General features: G+C 50.3%; 1 protein-coding gene across 1 annotated transcript in view; it reads right to left on the reverse strand.

The window, feature by feature from the left end:
* The window catches only part of B4GALNT3 (beta-1,4-N-acetyl-galactosaminyltransferase 3), an 87,055-nt gene that overhangs the window by 14,349 nt on the left and 59,702 nt on the right, over nt 1-13,004 (reverse strand). The window contains exons 2-7 of the mRNA XM_057319001.1: nt 11,112-11,215; nt 9,994-10,071; nt 2,811-2,906; nt 2,237-2,327; nt 1,713-1,813; nt 1,101-1,168 (exon numbers count right to left, since the gene is read on the reverse strand). Coding sequence (XP_057174984.1) covers nt 1,101-1,168; nt 1,713-1,813; nt 2,237-2,327; nt 2,811-2,906; nt 9,994-10,071; nt 11,112-11,215 — 538 coding nt within the window. The remainder of the gene's footprint in view (nt 1-1,100; nt 1,169-1,712; nt 1,814-2,236; nt 2,328-2,810; nt 2,907-9,993; nt 10,072-11,111; nt 11,216-13,004) is intronic.

Below are 13,004 nucleotides of genomic sequence, written 5' to 3' on the forward strand. Positions count from 1 at the left end.
GAATGATTCTAAGCATATCAGCTGTTGACCCAGTGATCGATCACATAGCTGACTGGGAACTGAGGTTCACGGCCACTGCCCAGCATCACAAGAGACTACTGTAGCCCTTACTGCTAGCCTGGAAAAAGATCCAAATTCAAAATCTGAAGTACAGTTTCCACGGAATGCATATCACTTCTACACCATCGTCAAGTTGAAACATCATAGTTGAACTATTGTAAGTCTGTGGTAATAACCCTTACAGCGTGGTTACTACAGGCCAGACACTGTTCTAAGGGCTTTATACATACCAACTCACTTAATTCTTATTTATAGATGAGAATACTGAGGCACAGAAATCTTGGGTAATTTGCCCCCAAATCACTGAAGTAGTAAGTGGTGGAGCTGGGATTTGGACCCAGGCAGTCTTGCTTCTGGGTCCATGACATTAGCTGCCATGCTGAGTTCCATGTAAAGCGCTCACCACCGAGACTGGACATAGCAAGCGCTCTGCAAGCTAGAACGTCTTATTGTTACCGACATCGCTATTATCACCATGAAGCTGATGCATGTTCTTGTCTGTGTGTGCAGGCCACCAGGTGGCACTCTAAAGTTAAGCTAAGTTCCCCTTCCAGCATGTTAAAGCTTCTAGCCACTACAGGCTGGGAAAGGCCTGGTCTCCCTCTAGTCTCCCAAGGGATCACAGCGATGAGGAACTTTCCGCAGCACAGGCAGAGATCCAGTGTCCAGGCTGTACTGCTGTGGACATCTCCAGGGATGGAGCAAATGGGAAGGGCAAGGACTGGGAGAAGAGAGACCTATTTTGTTTTCTAGTCCTGAGTGTCACTAAATACTGTGTGACCTTCATCAAGTTGCACCCCTCTCTGAGCCTCAGTTTCCCCATCTGTAAAACAAGGAAGGATGGGCCACATGGTTTCTAAGTCAAAGACTTCATTTATCAGAATACATGAGTGCTCAGGCACGCTGAGCCTCTAGGGTAAGGAAGGCTGGAGAGCAGGGAGGGTACAACTGGGCTCCCTGCCTCGGATTTGGCCTCAGTACTTGAGGTAGGTTGGGTTTTTTCTGTCGCTCACAGGAATGTCATGAGACTCCCTACTCACCTCACTGGCTTGGAAATTTGGCTCTGAAATTTCCCAAACTCTCCAGGGGCGGTCCACTCTTTTCCAGTCTAGAGGTGTGGGGAGAGCAAGAAGAGAAGGAAGGAGAAGATGGGCAATATGAAGGAAGGGAGGTGGGGAGTGAAGGGACAAGGAAGGAATGGGGAGGAAACCACGTGGGGGCAAAGAAGAGGAGGGAGATGGTAGAGAAAACAGGAGAGGTGAGGGGAGTGCCAGGTGACCCAGGCAAGAAGCACCTCCGCCCTTCCTATGAGGGGCCCAAGGAATCAGGCCCCATGGCGTGCATCCTTGGCACCATGCTAAGGACACTGGAACCCAAAAAGGGGATGTGGCCCAGTCCCCGCCCAGAGGAATCTTCCTGAAGTCTTTCTGTGGCCTCAGACTAACTCCTCACTCCTCCCCAATTTACACTCCAACTATCCCTTTGTAAAACAGGGCATGGTGAAAGGGAGGATGCTTCCCTCACACCTTCTTCCCTGGCTGTCATGCCAGAGAGACTAATGGTAATGAGCGTTTCCTGATGCGGGCAGGTGCCTCTTCCATAACTTGGCTCCCAGGCCCGGTGGCAGAGCTCTGGGACTGGGCTGACCCTACCTTGCCCACACTGGCCAGCAGCTGAAGGCCTGACACCTGGTCGTCCCGGCTGAGCCAGAACTCAGCGTTGTCATCTGCAGCAATGGCAAACTGGATCTTCCCTGGGCAGTGGGGGAGAGAGTTTGCAGATGAGAGCAAGAAGGGCATTAGCATGAAGGGCTGAAGGCCTGTTTTATGTCTTAGTGATTACATTCTCTCAGGGGGCTTGGTGCTGTGGCTTCCCTCTCTGTAAAGTGGGGGGTTCCTCATCTTAGGACACACCGTGAAGACAGGGAAGACTCCCAGGGAGAGACAAGTTAGTGCCAGACTCTGCAAATTAGGGTGTGAAGTGGCAGCCGGGGTGGGGGGGGGGACTAGATGAGACTTCACTATGACTAAATTTCCCCTCTCTCCCCAGTGATGGCCTAACAGGGTCCAGGCAGCCTAGTGCGGACTTACTTCTCAGCTACAGGCTTATGTTCTCTGGGTACCATAAAGAACCTGGAGCAGGAAGCAGGAGGATGGGACTTTGGGGCTGGCCTCACCATCGGTGAAGGGGTGCAGGTAGCCAAAGATGCGGAGGCCATAGTTGGTCCATTTGGGGGACACGGCCAGCTTCCTCAGGGTTGTGCGAATCTATGCCAAGAAAGGGGAGGGAAACCATTACCCAGAAGAGGGAAGAGGAAACTGAAGTTAACTGGTCCACTCAGGGCTGCTGGGAAGACCAGGGCAGGGAGACAGAAGGGTACTGGGGCATGGCTTGGTGAGTGGAGTGTAGGCAAGATTTCCACTCCCACTTGCTTCTTTGTCCATGTGACCTTGTACAGTGCACAACCAGCCCGACTATATGTGGTGGCTCTGGCTAAACTTTATCATCATAACCCACAATGAGAGCCGAAAGCTGAAATGATGCAGAAGATGGCAGAGAAATCAAAGGAATCCTTGGGAAGAGAGCAGGAGTAGTAACTGTGGGCAGAAGAAAAGAGGACCCAAGATGAAAAGTAAAGAAAATGAACCAGAAAAGAAGCCAGGACAGATGAAGCAGACAGAAGACAGGGGGAGATGAGAGACAGGAGTGGGGCGAGAGAGGGAAAAGAGGCGCGCCCGGCAAACACTCACGTGGGGGTACAGTGGGAAGTGGAGGTTCCTCCTGAGCTGCTGAATGGAACTGCCGCACCAGTCCTCAAACACATGCAGGTTGGCGCGGCCGCGGAACTGTACGGGGCAGAGAAGCGAGCAGGTGAGCGCGAGCGCCCCGGCCCCTGTCCGGCCGCGCGGCTTGAGGAGGCCCGGTGGGGAGACGATGCCCAGGCCACCGCAGCCCGAGCCCCGGTGTCCCTCTCACTACGTCCACTTCAGTCCCAGCCCATCCTCCCACCCACAGCTTCTTGCTCCAGCCTCATCCCCACTGCCTGGCCCTGAGGCCTGGGTCTGTTTTTCCGGCCACGCTTGTGCGCGCATGGGCACGCACGCACGTACGCACGCACGCGCACGCAGCCCCGGCTCTGTGCACGCAGGAAGGGGGCTGGTTTGAGTTCCCCAGGCAAGGGGGGCGGGTAATAGCCATGACGGTAAGGCAGAGATGACAGAAAGAACTGGAAGGAGGGCCGGGCTGGGGTTTCGGCTGAAGACTTGCTCTCCTCCCCTCCCCTTCCCCTCATGCCTAATAGTAAGCTCCACAGCTGTCTGCTGGTGAAACCTTATCTACCCAGTAGTCTTCACGCTTCTGGCTGCCCTTGTGGGGAAGCAGCTGGGAAAGCGCTGCAGGAGGTCTTTGGGGGCCCCATCCGGCAGGACGGCCTCCGACTGTTCCCTTAGGAGCTGGAAGGCCCCCCTCCCCCCGCCCCCGGCTCCGCTTGGCCTCTCCTGGCATAACCACCCGCCCAGTGTCTGGGACTTGGGCAGCCGTGGGAAGGTAAGAGCAGAGGACGTATGCTCTCTCCTCCTTGGCTGTGGCATGGGTGGGGCAGAGACTGAGCCTGGAGGCCAGCAGCAGAGGGCCCCCTTCAGAAGACAGGGCCTTAGAGCCAGTGCTCTGAGTGGGGTGGACGTGCTGGGAGTTTGAGAGGGGAGGGGAAGCATGGGGATCCTGTCCCAATTTATCCTGACAAAGAGTTTCAGATTACCCCATCTCAGCAATTTTCTCCTTCCCCTCCCCCAGAGCTTAATCTCCAGGTTGTGGGAGGTGGGGCCTCAATTACTCTATACAAACAGGCCCTGCCCTTCCCTCCCCACTGTGGCCCATCAGATATAAAAATCTGGGCTGCCCTGAGGAAAACAGAGGAGGAAGGGACACCCAGACTGGAAGCCCAGATAAAAGGAAGTGGCACAAGGGCTTCAGCAAGAGATCTGGAGGTTCGGATGGTGGGGGGAGAAGTCCTGCACACGAATGCCAAGGATCTGAGGTGCGGCCTCTGAGGAAACACAACCCCACAGCTGGATCCAGAAAGGACATGGGAGAGCCTGTCACTCCCCGTCCCTTTAGCAGCCTGGCACTTCCTGGGCACACTGGCCTGGTCAAAGCTGAGCATGTGGGGCCTTGGGAAGCAGCCATCACACTGGGAATATGAGTGGGGGACTGGGATGGGTGGGGGAGAGAATGTGGGCTGGGTAGGTGGGGGGCGGGCTGAGGCTCCTTGGAAGGAAAGAATGGGGACATTGTGCTACTTCTGGGGAAATTCCTTAAGTCCAGTTTACAAGACTCAGTTGTCTCCTACAAATGACCTCCTCTCAGCCCCTCCCTGGGAGACTTTTAGGGCAGTGTAGTCAGATCCACAGCAAACTGCGGACGGAGGGCATGCCACCAGAGAAATCGGTTGTGTTCAGCCAAGAAAGAGGCCAGAGGCCACAAGGGGTTTGGGCAGGGGAAGGAGGGAAGGAGGATGGAGCTGGGCTGGCTGCCTCCCACCTCCCCGCCTCCCACCTCCCTGCCTCCCACTGAGGGCCTTGCTTGCTCTAGCAGGGGTAGCCTGAAATGCTCCAGGGAATGGAAGGCAGGGGACATGAGGAGGGTGTAGGAAGGACTAGCCCTCTCCTCTGAGATCTAGGCCCTCACTCTTCATCAAGGTAGACCTCAACCATGCTTCACCCACTCTCAGGCTGTAGGTGGGAGTCTCTGCGGGACCAGTGGGCACCATCTTCCTCCCCAGGCCCACAGTGGCAACCCCACCAGTATCTGTGTCTCTCCAAGTTTTAGAGACTTTGTATCTGGCAGGGATGAGGGACGCCAGCTCATCAGCACCACCCTTTGCCCACTCTCTCCATTGTCCAGCAGGAGCGAAGGCCCAGGGAAGGACACTGGTTACTCCCATCACCAGAGTATGTCCACGGCCAATGACGGATTTGGAACTTCCAGTTGTAAGTAGTGGAAAAAATATTTGTTGGAACCCTCTCATTTTAGAGGTGAGATTATTGCGGCCCAGACAGGTAAACTGACTCCCCCAAAACACACAGCAGTTAACCCTGTGGAAGTGGGGAGGGTATCTGGGAGTATGGATGCAGGAGGGGGAAGGCCAGCCTGGTGGGTCCTCAGACAGGAACGTCCACTGTCTTCCATTCCCACAACACTGCCTCTGCCAGGCCCCACTGGGCTTGCCAGGCCTGCAGCAGAGCCTCCTCACTGAAGGAAAGCTTCTCTCCCTCCACTGATTCTTCACACTGCCTGTAAGACTGTCTTTCTAAAGCATAGACCTGATCATGTCACTTGGGGGCTTCAAACCTCTAGAGACTCCCAAATGACTTCAGAACAAAACCTCACCCTGACGCTTGAGGTCTTTTCGACTGACCTACCTTCCCAGCCTCAGCTCCTGCCACTCCCTGTCACACACCTACACGCTACTCATACCCATCTCCCTGTCTCTGTCATGCTCTGTCACGCTCCTTCACCTCTCCAGGTCTTTATAAACACTACTTCCAGGTGGGAGGGCCTTTTCCTTTCTCCCCCACCTGGCAAACCCTGGCTCATCCTTTCTCTGACTTCCTCACCAGAGTTAATAGCTTCCCTCCTCTGTGCTTACAGAATATCTTGATTATTTGAATGAACAAATGCTTGCAGAAGCTAAGCTTGGAACCGGATGTTCCTTCATTTATTCGATAAGCGCTGAATGTCTGCTTTGGACCGGTTAGAGATGAACAGAGATAGGGTCCTCCAAGGAGAGAGACGTGTTAACAGTTGGTGTCACTGTGCCAGCGGTTATTGCAAGAGGTGTCAGGGGCACATGGCATGAATGCAGGAGCAGTCACCTCTGCCCCCAGCAGAGGCAGGAGCCGATCACAGAGAGTATACTTGAGAATGGATAAATAAAATGTGGTATGGCCACACAATGGAATAGTACTTAACCATAAAAAGAAATGAAGTGCTGGTACAGGCGACCGCATGGATGAGCCTTGAAAACATCATGCTAAGTGAAAGAAACCAGAAACAAATGGTCACATTGTCTGACTCCATTTATATGAAATGTCCAGAACAGGCAGACCTAGAGAGACGGAAAGTAGACTATTGGGCGCCCTGGCTGGCCCAGCTGGTACGGCATGTGACTCTTGATCTCAGGGTCGTGAGTTTAAGCCCCATGTTGGGCATGGAGCTTACTTAAAAAAAAATAAAAAGTACCCCCCAAAAAAGTATTCCTTAAAAAGAAAAAAGGAAGTGGATTATTGTTTGCATAGGGCTTGTAGGATGGGGGTGGTGAGGAGTGATGGCTAACAGGTATGGAGTTTCTTTCTGTGGTAATGAAAGTGCTCTAAATTAACAGCCATGGATACATAACTCTATGAATCTAGTAAAAGCTATTAAATCACACACCTTAAATGGATGACTTTCATAGTATTTAATTTACATCTCAATAAAACTGTTATTAAAAAAAAAAAAAAGGTAAGCCTGAGAAGAAGATTCTGGGTCTCAGCCCTCTCTTCAAGAGACACCAGCTCACCAAAGCCAGCGTGGCCTGACCCAGGGAAATGCTGACTTGCTATAATCTTATTCTGGATTCACCAGATTTCTTTCTTGTAACTATTTTGGTTTCCAGATGGAACATCCTGAGTATCAGACAGTGTTTTGGTCAATGGACATAAATGAATAAATTGGCATTGAGGTTTGTTCATCAGTGGGGTTTGTGAACTAGGGTCTGTGATTTGGGGTGCCATGAATACGTTTTTGAGGGGTTACCCCATGAAGGCCAGCCCCACAGCCATCCACTCTGACAGTCTCTCTGACACAGCAAAGAGAGTTGCCCATGGCTGCTTAGCTTTCCAGAGTGACTTCTGGCTCAGAGACCCTGCACTGCTGGCTAAAGACTGGGGCAGAGAGAAAAGAAGAGAGCACTGTCAGCTTTCTTATCCTCTGTCCTTGCTCACCATCAGAGCAGAGCTGTGTTCTAGTGATGCCACGAGTTAACCCCTCTCTGAGCCATTACCTACAAAAGGGGGATAATAGTACCACCTGACAGCTCTTGACAGCTAACATACATCATTCATTAACCTGCTGAAACTGTCTGTCAAAAGCGCAGGAGACAGGTAAGGAGATGGGAACAGAGAGGCCCCAGTGGTGGGGGCAGGGACCACCATGCAGCCCTGTGGCTGCAGACCTTAGTTATTTAGGTCTTGTTTCGAAGGGGCCTTGTTTTCTTTGTTGGTGAAATAAGATGATTGGATCAGTGATTCTCTGAAGATCCATGAAGACTGTAACGAGGATTTTGTAAGCTACTCTTTTTTTTTTTTTGTAAAAGCTACTTTCTTAAGAGATTTTATTTAGGGGTGCCTGAGTGGCTCAGTCGTTAAGCGTCTGCCTTCAGCTCAGGGCGTGATCCCAGCATTCTGGGATCGAGTCCCACATCGGGCTCCTCCGCTGGGAGCCTGCTTCTTCCCCTCCCACTCCCCCTGCCTGTGTTCCCTCTCTCGCTGGCTGTCTCTCTCTGTCAAATAAATAAGATCTTTAAAAAAAATAAAAAAATAAAATATTTTATTTATTTATTTTAAAGAAAGCGCGAGAGAGAATGAGCTGGGGGAGGAGCAGAGGGAGAGGGAGAAGCAGGCTCTGTGCTGAGCAGGACCCTGGGATCGTGACCTGTGCCCTGAGCAGAAGGCAGACATGTAAACAACTGAGCCACCCTGGCACCCTGGTAAAGCAACTTTCAATATTAAAAAAAAAAAGTCAATGGAGATCAGGCATTTATCACCAAAAGGCCATATATACTTATTAAAAAATCAAGTATTTCTTTAAAAAGTTAATCCTATTTTAATCACTATTTACAGTTTGTTCAGTTTTAATTTCATATATATCTCCATCCTTGACTGGCCAAAAAAAGTGGGGAAATTAATGATTATTAAATGCAGAATGTTATGCAGTCGTAATCTTTCAAAATAATTGGTTCATTAAGAAAAATGATCCGGGGTGTCTGGGTGGCTCAGTCAGTTGAGTGCTGGACTCTTAGGAGATTTCGGCTCAGGTCATGGGCTCGGGGTCGTGAGATCGGGTCCCATGTCTTGCTCAGCACAGAGTCTGCTTGGGATTCTCTCCCTCTGCCCCTCCCCCCCCACCCGCCCTGCCCTTGCTCTCTCTCAAATAAATAAATAAATCTTAAAAAAACACAAACCAACAACAAAAAATATAAAGAAAGGAAAATGATCCCAACTGTCCTCTAAGGACTGAAGGGCTAGATCATTGGATCAATGGTTTTTAAGGCACCCTCTTGTCGAAACTCCAGGTGGGGTGGGGTGTAATCACCTGATGATGTCACCTAGTACAGGTGTGCCAGTGTTGTAATCTGTCTTCTCTCAAGGCTTTAAACGGAGGCAGTTTCACGGCATGGATAACCTAACACATTACTTTTAGCACGATACTGCCTCCTTCACTCCTGCCCCACAGCAAATACGTGGATTGGAAATAAATCATGCAGGCTGAGAAAAGCTCAATCTGTGACAGCTATGGATAAAGACAGTGGGCTGGCCAATACCACTCAGCCAAGAAAAGTAATACGTGTCCACAGGTCTCAGGATGAAAAGGCACTGGGTTATGGGCAAGTTGTAAAATATGAAGCCCAAATTTAAAATTTTCACCCCCAAAGCACCATGCTACTATGGAATCTTGGCATAAGCAAGTTAATTAACCTCTCTGTGCCTCAGTTTATTTACCAAAGAAAAAGAATCTTTCAGATCCTATATAAGTGAAAGGTATCATAGCAACTCTTATTCACACGTTTAACCACTTCCTATAAAAATTTTCTAAAGCGGGCGCCTGGGTGGCTCAGTCATTAAGCGTCTGCCTTCGGCTCAGGGCGTGATCCCGGCGTTCCGGGATCGAGCCCCACATCAGGCTCCTCCACTGAGAGCCTGCTTCTTCCTCTCCCACTCCCCCTGCTGTGTTCCCTCTCTCGCTGGCTATCTCTATCTCTGTCAAATGAATAAATAAAAAAATCTTAAAAAAAATTTTTTTTCTTCTAAAGCGGCTTTTCCTAGAGTATGTTCTTTAGAATACTAGTTTCGTAGAATATTAAGAGATATTTCATGGGGGAAAAAAAAAGGCAGGAGACACATAGGTTTGGTACCTGCTGAGCTAAACTAAGTTGAACAGCTCACTACAGAACTTCTCGGAAACTTTCCTATGTTATTGTGTATTTCCAAGAAGTGCATGTAGTATATAGTTTGAAGCCTTATTTAATTAACAACGGACTCCTTTCTCCCTGGAATACCTTATGAGACTTACTAGTCCAAGAAAGACAGTTTGGGAAGCCTATCTTTAAGAATGATGTGGATGTGAAAGTCATGTAGCTTTCCTGAGCCCTGTTTTTCTCACTTATAAAATGAGGACAATGATACTATCTTACAGGGTCATAAAACATATGGGATGATATGCAAAAACCAGCACACAATAGGCTCAGAGCAAATGCTCTCCTTCTCTAAAGGAAGAAAACTGAATGAACCTGAAGCCCTTTTCTTTTTCCCAAATCAGGTTAAAAAAAAAAAAATGGGGGGGCTGGGGGGAAAGAAAGAGAGAGCACGAGCTCACGCAAGTGGCGGGGGTAGGGGGAGTTGCGGAGGGGAAGATGGGCAGAGGGAGAGAGAGAATGTTAAGCAGGCTCTAAGCCCAGCGCAGAGCCCAACCTTGGGGCTCAATCTCAAGACCCTGAGATCATGACCTGAGTCGAAATCAGGAGACAGACGCTGAACCGAGTAGCTACCCAGGCACCCCTGGGTGAAAATTTTTAATAATAACCACTAGAAGAAAATTTTCTATGGTCTCTGGAATTATCTGTGAAAACAATGTTTTGGCCATCTCCAAGAACAGGAGCAGCGGAGAATCCCTTACCTCTGAGAGCCAGGGGACGGGCTTATTCCACCTCAGGTAGCTGTTGTTACCACTCCCACCTCGATCCACGTCTTGGTCCTGGCAGAAGAAAGAGTGAAGAATGAACTTGGTGGGAATACCAGGATTGGGAGCCCCCTGAAAGTGCCTGTGGGGAGGTAGGGGGCCAGGAGACATAGTCCCTGCCCCTGGGAAGCTTATCAATATAAGGGACACTCCCATTTATTATTCACCCTGTGTCCCTCAGAAAGACACCCCCTTACAGTTTCATCAATGTATACTTTCCTGAGGTTCTTTTGCTTTCCTGAATTTTCTGTCTTCCCATATGGAAAAAAATTTTTCTTTTTCTTTTTTTGAAAAATAATTCCTAATTAGATCAGTCTTCTGAGAACAGGAACTTACCTCGGTCTTCCTCTACATCCCCCCAGGACTCTGCCCACGTCTGTCACTCATTTGTCCTAACAAGTGGAAGTCCCTTGGGGACATCCCAGCCCTTCCCTACCCACCATGCAGGTTCGAGGGTTCAGTTTGTTTCTGGTCCAGCCTTGGAGATCCATGTCTCTTCTAGGCTCAGAGGCTCAATCTTAGGGTTCCAGACTGAATTAGACCTCGATTTCCTTAATTCCCACCCAGAGCGCTTCCTACCTCCCTAGGGACCACGGGCCCAAGAAACACTATAGAAAAAATGCTCCATGACATATCTGTGCCCCAGCCATTTGCAGCTATACATGACGCCTACCTCCTCATCTCTGACTCTTCGCAGTGAGTATCTGGGATCATTACCAAGGCACCAGCCTAGGCCTCAGGCCAGCAGGAGGCAGGACGTGATGGTTCTGCCTTAAGCTCTCTGCTGCTATTGGAGACGAAGGCCACATGCCTGGACCAGTTCAATTCTGGGCCTCTTGAGCTGCATGAGGAAGGCTTCGAGGAGGGCGGGATGGACATCTCTACCCACCCAGCTAACGAGATCCTGTGATGTCCGAGTACAATCCCAGAAATTCTCTCCTTGGCCTCTCTTACCACAGAAAAGTAGGGGATTCCCTTAAGGCTACAAGGTCATGGACAGCTGAGGACCCATGTTAATGCACTAGTAGGGAAAATGGGCTGGCCCCACCACATACCTTGGGGCCCAGCCTCTGGGGATGATAAAACTGGAGATTTGGATCCACAGCTGGAATGTTCCTGCTGGCCAGAGCCTTGGCCAGTTCTCTCCAGCTGCCATATCCTATGGAAGGGAAAGAAAAGAGAAACAAGGTCAACAGAACATGAAGACCTCATAGGTCTGTAAGATTTGGGGGGAATAAAAGAGTTAAGTTTCTTCCATTCTGCCACTCCTCACACCTCTTCCTACAATGGGCATGAAGTGGGGGGAGGGTCGGGAGATAGTTACAACCTTAGCCAAGGTCAGTAGCACAGAGGGAGAGAAAATGAGCTCCTAGCACATTAAAATTTGCTGTCTTCCATAATCAGAGAAGGAGCGAGGGCAGGTGAAAATGGAACACCATCCATTTGTCCATGGAGTGTGCCCGACATTACGAGCTGACTCTTCCCCAGCTGCCTTCTGAGGCTGATTGCTCCTGAAAGCCACTGTGGGGAAATTGTTGTGAAAGGCAGTGGAACTAAGCTTGATCCCTTTCTCACTCAGTCCCCTTCCTCCGAGCCCAGGAAGACAGCAGGGTTGTCTCGCTGGTGGGGAACAGGAAACTGTTGGGGTCCCAGCGAAGAGTTAAGGAGCAAAGCGCTGTGCTGAGGGTGAGGCTGCAGGAGTCAGGGTTCGGTGGTTAGCACGGCCATGCACTGGGAGGGTTCAAGCCCCCCCACATGTCAAGGGGGCCCCTCGGGCATGACTGTCAGACTTTGAATATGTGAAACCAAACCACTGCTGGCCGTGAACCCAAATCATTGACTATCAGGAGCTAGCAGAGGCTTTCAAGGTCATCTGGTCCTCATTTCAGATGAGGAAAATGGGACCCCAGCCGGCCAAATGACTTCTCTCAGCTCACTTAACAAAGAGCAACAAAGCTAAGACTGACTCCCAAGTGTCCAGATCCCCACTGGGCTACTACTCTCTCTCCAACAACTCCATCAAGATGTGGTGGGTGCTGCACAAAAGGAGTTAGACTCATGGTCCCTGACCACTGGGAGCCAATAGCTGGCCCAGAGCAGAAGTGTCAAGAACCCCATTGTGAGCCCAGTTGAGACACAGCCAACAAGCCACAGAGGAAAGAGCACAATGTATGAATGTGGGCTGGCAGAAGGTGGATACCAACAATTTGTGTGTTTATGTAATTGACTCCGGGAGGGGGGTTGCCATGGTAGGGGGATGCTTTTCTTCCAGTTCTGTTTGATGCGGCCCTTTAGTGCTTACTAAGCATCTCAGAGGAATGATCTCATCTGAGCCTTATAAGACTCTTGTGAGAGGGGTGCCTTGGGTGGCTCAGTTGGTTAAGCATCCGACTCTTGATTTTGACTCAGGTCATGATCCAGCCCTGCATCAGGTTCCACACTCAGCACAGAATCTGCTTGAGATTCTCTCTCCCCCTCTCCCACGTGTGCGCATGCATGCGTGCCCCCCTCAAATAAGTTAATTAATTAATTAAAAGAATCTTGTGAGCTAGGCCTGGTCTGATGACCCCCATTTTACAGATTGGGAAAGAGCAGCGCAGAGTTTAAAGTCACAGAGTGAGTTGTTTTGAAGCCAGATCAGACAGAAAGCCTCCCTGTCTCACAAGCCAGCGTTTTCTCATTCCGCCTACATTTTCTCCTGTGGGCACTTTTTGGCACAAACTTTGAAGAGTCCCAGGGGCAGAGGCCTCAGCTGGGGATCTGTGCCTCTGGGTTTCTGCACAGACTTTAAACCTCTGCTCATGTTATGTTTATGGAGACTTCTGCAGGCTTATCCTTCTGCCATCAAGGTCTCTCCTGTTTCCATGGCCGGCCAGCTGGCAGGCAGGAACAGGTCAGACTAGTTCAGTGCAGGGGGATGTCCTGGGGAAGCAGGATTCTGGGGCCAA

The sequence above is a fragment of the Ursus arctos genome, unplaced genomic scaffold, assembly GCF_023065955.2.
Source record: "Ursus arctos isolate Adak ecotype North America unplaced genomic scaffold, UrsArc2.0 scaffold_26, whole genome shotgun sequence".
NCBI classification, from domain to species: domain Eukaryota; kingdom Metazoa; phylum Chordata; class Mammalia; order Carnivora; family Ursidae; genus Ursus; species Ursus arctos.